Genomic DNA, 7,284 nt, shown 5'->3' on the forward strand with positions numbered 1-7,284 from the left:
CAGGATGGTCTCGATCTCCTGACCTCGTGATCCGCCCGTCTCGGCCTCCCAAAGTGCTGGGATTACAGGCTTGAGCCACCGCGCCCGGCCATACTACTTTCACAAAGTCAGGAAAGATACATCCCAGAAAAGAATCGAGTGTTCCTATACCCTTACAAGAAGTAAGGTCTCCCACAGCACACTATAAAAAATAACTGAAAAAAGTGGTTGTTTTCCCAAACCTAAATGAAAAACTACTATAAAGGCCTATGAAAAGATGAGAAAATATGGCTAAAAAAATAACAAATAGATAAATAAATAAAACTCCAGACACCAAAATAAAAGATAACAGAGACAGAAAACTAAATAAAATGAGGAAAATAATACGTGAAAAGAATGAGGATAACAAACGTGGGAGATCATTAAAAACAAGAGAACAGAAATTCTGGAGCTGAAATACAGAAACTGATGTAAAAATCCATTAAGGGGATTAACAACAGATAGCAAAAGGAATGGAAAACAATGAGTAAAGTGAAAGATAGATTGTTCAAAAGGATCAGTTCCAAAGACCACAAAGAAAAAATGATGAAGAAAACCTTACAAACCCTAATACATTTTTGAGAGACTATCAGGTGGAACAATATACAAACTATTGGAGATTCATAAGAGGGCGACAAAGGATGAGAAGCCACAAGTGAAGAAATAATGTTAAAACATCACACATCTGAGGAAAGAGCTGAATATACAAATTCAAGAAGCTTGACCATTACTAAAATTAACCCAAAGACATTCACACAGGGACATAATATAAGGAAGTTATCAAAAGTCAAAGAAAGACAAAGACAGTTTGATAGCATCAACAAAAGAGAGACTTGACATATAATAGGAAATTGTATGTTTATGTGTATTTTTCCAGCAGGTATCTTCAGGCTAGAAGGCAGTGAAGTGATATATTGAAAGTGCTTAAAGAAAAATAAGGGCCGGGTGCGGTGACTCATGCCTGTAATCCCAGCACTTTGGGAGGCCGAGGTGGGCAGATCATGAGGTCAGGAGATGGAGACCATCCTGGCTAACACAGTGAAACCCCGTCTCTACTAAAAATACAAAAAAAATGTAGCAGGCCGTGGTGGCAGGAGCCTGTAGTCCCAGATACTTGGGAGGCTGAGGCAGGAGAATGGCATGAACCCAGGAGGCAGACTTTGCAGTGAGCCGAGATGATGCCACCACACTCCAGTCTAGGCGACAGAGTGAGACTCTGTCTCAATAAAAAGAAAAAAGAAAATAAGAAAAACATCAATGAAGAATACTATATTTAGCAAAACTCATCTACAAAAATAATTTAGGCTTTCTTAGGTAAAGAAGAACTGAGAAAGTTAGTTAGAACTCAAAAATCATTATGTGAGGCTGGGCATGGTGGCTCATGCCTGTAATCCCAGCACTTCAGGAGGCCGAGGTGGGTGGATCACTTGAGGCCAGGAGTTCAAGACCAGCCTGGGTAATACGGAAAAACTCCGTCTCTACTAAAAATACAAAAAACTAGCCAGGCATGGTGGTATACACACATAGTCCCAGGTATTCAGAAGGCTGAGGTGGGAGAATCACATGAGCCCAGGAAGGTGAGGCTGCAGCCAGCCATAATCATGCTACTGCACTCCAGACTGGGTGACAGGAGAGAGACCCTATCTCAAAACAGAAAAAAGAAAATGAAAAATGTCTGTTCAGCCAGGAGCGGTGGCTCACGCCTGTAATCCCAGCACTTTGGGAGGCTGAGGAGGGGAGATCACATGGTCAGGAGATGAAGACCATCCTGGCTCACACGGTGAAACCCCGTCTCTACTAAAAATACAAAAAAATTAGCCTGGCGTGCTGGCGGGCACTTGTAGTCCCAGCTACTCGGGAGGCTGAGGCAGGAGAATGGCATAAGTGAACCCGGGAGGCGGAGCTTGCAGTGATCTGAGATTGCACCACTGCACTCCAGTCTGGGCAACTGAGCAAGACTCCATCTCAAAAAAAAAAAAAAAGGTCTGTTCACAATTCAAAGGATTTCAACTTTGGTTTTCCCACAGAATTCTCCCACTTGCAGAGTTTCCCAAACACTATGTAATAGTGTGGCTTTGCAGAGTATAGTGGCTCAAGCCTGTAATCCCAACATTTTGGAAGACTGAGCCAGAGGGATCATCCCTAAGTCCAGGAGTTTAAGGCTGCTGTGAGCTATGACTGCCACTGCACTCTAGCACAGATGACAAAGTGAGACCCTGTCTCAAAAAACAAAAATTATGGGGCCTCCACTCTGCCCACCGAGCTCTTACCTGTTTTCACACCTTTGATGTACTCCCTGCCATTTGGATTGTTTGCTATTTTCACATCACGCTGCAGAGTCCAGGGATCTCTCTTTTGCTCCAACATGGAGATAACACTCAGGTCAGGAAGACAGATTCCTATTTATAAAAAGAAAGAATAAATGTGTGCTGTGGCACCTCTGAAGTCCAAGTCCTATATTTAGGTAGGAGAGCATATTACAAATTAATCAAGAATATTTCACAAATTCATCCACTGACTGCCTCCTTCTGAATGCTGAGGAAACATTGTAACATGTAGACATTAAGCCCCCTTTTAAGAACTACTGAATCAAAAGCACAGGGGTACAAAACAGGGAACTGAATAATTATTAAGTCTGTCATAAGATTTCATGCCTACTTCAGCAGTGGTGCCACCAATGACTAATCATAAAGGAAGCAGAATATCTGAAGAAAGGGGACATTTTTTTTTTTTTTTTTTTGAGACAGAGTCTCACTCTATCATGCAGGCTTGAGTGCAGTGGCATGATCTTGGCTTACTGCAGCCCCTGCCTCCCAGGTTCAAGCAATTCTTCTGCCTCAGCCTCCCAAGTAGCTGGGACTACAGGCATGTACCACCATGCCTAACTAATCTTTATATTTTTAGTAGGGATAGGGTTTCACCATGTTGGTCAGGCTGGTGTAAGGGGACATTTCAAGTCCAGAAAGCACAATGCTTTTCATTTCTTAGTCGACAGGTTTCAATCTCAGTCAAGCAATGCAGGGGCTCCCAAGAGACACACAAGAGAAAATGCAAAAAGATATACCAGAGCAGATCCAGGCTTCTGGAGGAACATCATCCTCACCTAGGGAGACCAGGTTCCTGTAGTTCTCTAACATCACATCCCTGTATAAAGCTTTCTGCCCAGGGTTCAGGCATTTCCACTCCTCCTGAGAGAATTCTATGGCCACATCCCTGAATAACAATTGTCCCTAAAAGGAAATGCACATTTCAAAAACAGGATATGGAGAGAGTACTTATCTTCAAAGAGAATGAGAAGACAGTTGGAAGGATTGACTGCATTGAAGTGAGCATTGTAAAGTATTCTTGAGTTAGTTATGTGTCTGTGATTGTGTTTTATTACACTTTTCCATAAGAAGTGGTGACATTCTTTAAATCAGAGTACATGTTTCATTCTGTGGATAATACAAGTAATACAAACAAAAAATTAAACCAGGGTTATCTCTATAGAAATGTTAGGTATTATTGCCAGGCACGGTGGCTCACGCCTGTAATCTCAGCACTTTGGGAGACAGAGGCGGGTGGATCATGAGGTCAGGAGACCGAGACCATCCTGGCCAACATGGTGAAACCCCGTCTCTACTAAAAATACAAAAAATTAGCCAGGCGTGGTGGTGGGCACCTATAGTCCCAGCTACTCGGGAGGCTGAGGCAGGAGAATGGCGTGAACCCAGGAGGTGGAGCTTGGAGTGAGCCAAGATTGCACCACTGTACTCCAGCTTCGGCGACAGAGCAAGACTCCATCTCAGAAAAAAAAAAAGAAAAAGAAATGTGAGGTATTATTTTTGACACATCAAGTGACATTTAGTATCTACCTGAGATACAAGTAGTGTCTTCAGGGATGACAATGTCTACAGTGCTTTCTTTCTTTTTTTGAGATAGGATCTTACTCTGTTTCCCAGACTGGAGTACAGGGGTGTGATACTGACTCACTGAAGCCCCTGACTCCCAGGCTCAAGCAATCCTCTAACCTCAGCCTCCCAAGTAGCTGGGACTACAGGCTCATACCACTATGCCCAGCTAATTTTTGTATGTTTTGTAGAGACAGAGTCTCACCAGGTTGTCCAAGCTGGTCTCGAACCCCTAAGATCAAGCAATCCGCCCACCTCGGCCTACAAAAATGCTGGGATTACAGGCATGAGCTACCACATCCGACCTATAGTGGTTTTTAAAAATGGTCAAAATCTGGGCCGGGGGTGGTGGCTCACGCTGTAATCCCAGAACTTTGGGAGGCTGAGGAGGGTGGATCACGAGGTCAGGAGTTCAAGACCAGCCTGGTCAACATGGTGAAACCCCATCTCTACTAAAAATACAGAAAATTAGCTGGGTATGGAGGTGTGCACCTGTAATCCCAGCTACTCAGGAGGCTGAGGCAGGGGAATGGCTTGAACCCAGGAGGCAGAGGTTGCAGTGAGCCAAGATCATGCCACTGCACTCCAGCCTGGGTGACAGGGCGAGACCCTGTCTCAAAAAAAATAAAATAAAATAAAATTTAAAAATGGCCAAAATCTGAAAACTGTGATGATAACAGTAGCAATGGCTGGAACACACCCCATGTGATAGGCACTGTTTTAAATGATTTACATGAACTAACTGGTATAGCAACAAAAGCCAATGAAAGAATGATCTGTTCCTATCTTACTGAAGAGACAACTCTTTCACATGTACGCTAGCTTGCCCCAGGTGTGAGGGCTGAAACAGCAGAGTAAGCACCAGATCCCAGGTCTCTGAGCATGAGAATCAAACCTAAAGAATCAAACAGTTAAGTAACAGATCAGCATCAAAAGTAAATCGACAATTACCTAATTCAGTAAATGCAAAAGAACTTCAAGGATTAAAAACATGGAATTGCCTAAAAGTTCATCGTATGTGCATGTATATAATAGATATCCCCATAATACATTACTATAAGATTCTTTTAGCCATTGCTTCATTAACATAATGTAGAAAAATTTGAATATCCTGATAAATAGATATAATTTCAACTGATAAAAATATATATAATATAAAATTATGACATGCTATTTATAAAACACTATAGGTTTGCTCATCTGTGCACTCATGCAAACATATCACATGTACACATTTATATATACTAACACTCATATACATTAGTACACATATACATTTATATGGCTGAGATCACAAAACCACACTCCAGCCTGGGCAACAGAGTGAGACTCTGTCTCAAAACAAACAAACAAAAAAGGAATTCCACATGCAGCTTCTCTAATCGTGGTCCACAGAACGCTCTCAGTGCATCCAGATGTGGCCCCTGAATAATCCCTGCTGTCCAACAGTACTGACACCACAGGGCCCTCACCCCATCCCCTTCCATGTCTGGATGCGAGCCCCTTGCAGGTCCATGCCCAGTGGGACCTCTTCCCGAGTTCATGTCACTGGGTAATAGGGAACTGGAATCTTAAGTGGAAGTGAAAGGGACTGGAAGAAGCCATGGGTAAGTGCAATGAAATGAGTCAGGCAGGATCCTTCAGAGTCAGAGATTGGCAACTCCAATGCCTGGCATTTCAGGAAGAAACAGAGACAGAAGAATCCACTGAGAATATTACCTTACATGAGTGAGGGCCATTCCTGACTTCTTTTCTTTCCTCTTCTGAGTTGCTTCCTTGCATAATATCTCTTTGAAAGTGAATCCTAATATCAAAAATAATGCTGCTTAGGGCTTAGAATCAACACACCTACTTCCTGTGCCATAGCCTCACAAAAAGGGAAGACCTCACTGTCTGGACGGGGAGAGAGGATAAAGACGACCAAGATGGCGCATTTCCGGGTTCTTCATCACCAACTTACCGGTGCGCAGGAAAACGCAGCCTGCGCCCGGGAAAAATACAGACCAACTGTGCAGGCGCAACATGGCGTCCCATCGAGGAAACCGAAACTTACCTGGCGGCGCCTACAGAACACCCCGGACACGCCCGTGTCCCGCCTATTGCCCTCCCACTCCCAAGCCCTAGACAGAAAAGCCGCTCCCGGCAGACGCTGGGCCCGAACTTCCTTGGCCCCTCCTCATATGCAGACCTAGGAACCTCGCCCGAGAACGCCGGAGCCACTTCCTCGGCCTCCACCGCCGGAGACCGATGAACCTCGCCCTTTCCTCCTTCACACTGGCTAGCTAATAAAATTTCTTTTTTACCTTGCCTACTTGCCTCTGCTCTGGCGCCTGCACCGGTGGTCGAATAAAACAAAACACTCACCCTTGATGGTCCTCTGCTGCCCACTGGTGGTCGAATAAAACAAAACACTCACCCTTGATGGTCCTCTGCTGCCCACTGTTGATCTCCTACAGGAAAATCAGCGAGTGAGTTTTTGACTCCCTTCCTCAAAACTCTCTCCTCTCTTGGTGAGCAACACACACGCTGCAGCAGTGTGGAGCTGGGCTGGACTGAGCTCCCCTTAAAAGCACAGACTTGGCCAGGCGCCATGACTCACACCTGTAATCCTAGCACTTTGGGAGGCGGAGGCAGGCAGATCATGAGACCAGTCTGGCCAACATAGTGAAACCCCCATCTCTACTAAAGATACAAAAAATTAGCTGGGTGTGGTGGCACGGGCCTGTAATCCCAGCTACTCAGGAAGCTGAGGCAGGAGAATTCCTTGAACCCAGAAGACAGAGGTTGCAGTGAGCCGAGATCGCACCATTGCACTCCAGCCTGGGCGACAGGGTGAAACTCCGTCTTAAAAAAAGAAAAAGAAAAAAAAAAGGCCAGGCGCGGTGGCTCACACCTGTAATCCCAGCACTTTGGGAGGCCAAGGCGGGTGGATCACGAGGACAGGAGTTCAAGACCAGCCTGGCCAAGATGGTGAAACCCTGTCTCTCCTAAAAATACAAAACTTAGCTGGGCATGGTGCCAGGCACCTGTAATCCCAGCTCCTCGGGAGGCTGAGGCAGGAGAATTGCTTGAATCCCGGCGGCAGTGGTTGTAGTGAGCCAAGATTGTGACTCTGCACTCCAGCCTAGGCGACAGAGTGTAACTCCATCTCAAAAAAAACAGCACTGACTTCATCATCCTGACCAAACCTCATGCAGAGCACAGGCCCCTCAGCCCTCTGTGGATCACAGTGCTCAATTCTAGATACAGAATATAGTAGAATCCTTTTATCAGTGTGTACTATGTTCCAAGAGCTCCGGTGGATGCCTGAAACCTCCATCAGTACTGAAACCTATTAATTCCACTTAAAGACTCCATGTTACAGCTTCTCACTGGC

At 44.9% G+C, this 7,284-nt stretch overlaps 1 protein-coding gene across 1 annotated transcript in view; it reads right to left on the reverse strand.

Annotated features, from left to right (window-relative positions):
* The window catches only part of ZNF534 (zinc finger protein 534), an 8,348-nt gene extending 2,701 nt beyond the window's left edge, over positions 1-5,647 (reverse strand). The window contains 3 exon segments of the mRNA XM_011946194.1: positions 2,289-2,417; positions 3,122-3,248; positions 5,633-5,647. Of these exon segments, the coding sequence (XP_011801584.1) occupies positions 2,289-2,417; positions 3,122-3,248; positions 5,633-5,647 (271 nt within the window).
* Between the last annotated feature and the right edge of the window lie 1,637 nt (positions 5,648-7,284).

This window comes from Colobus angolensis, unplaced genomic scaffold, assembly GCF_000951035.1.
Source record: "Colobus angolensis palliatus isolate OR3802 unplaced genomic scaffold, Cang.pa_1.0 Scaffold25, whole genome shotgun sequence".
NCBI classification, from domain to species: Eukaryota; Metazoa; Chordata; class Mammalia; order Primates; family Cercopithecidae; genus Colobus; species Colobus angolensis.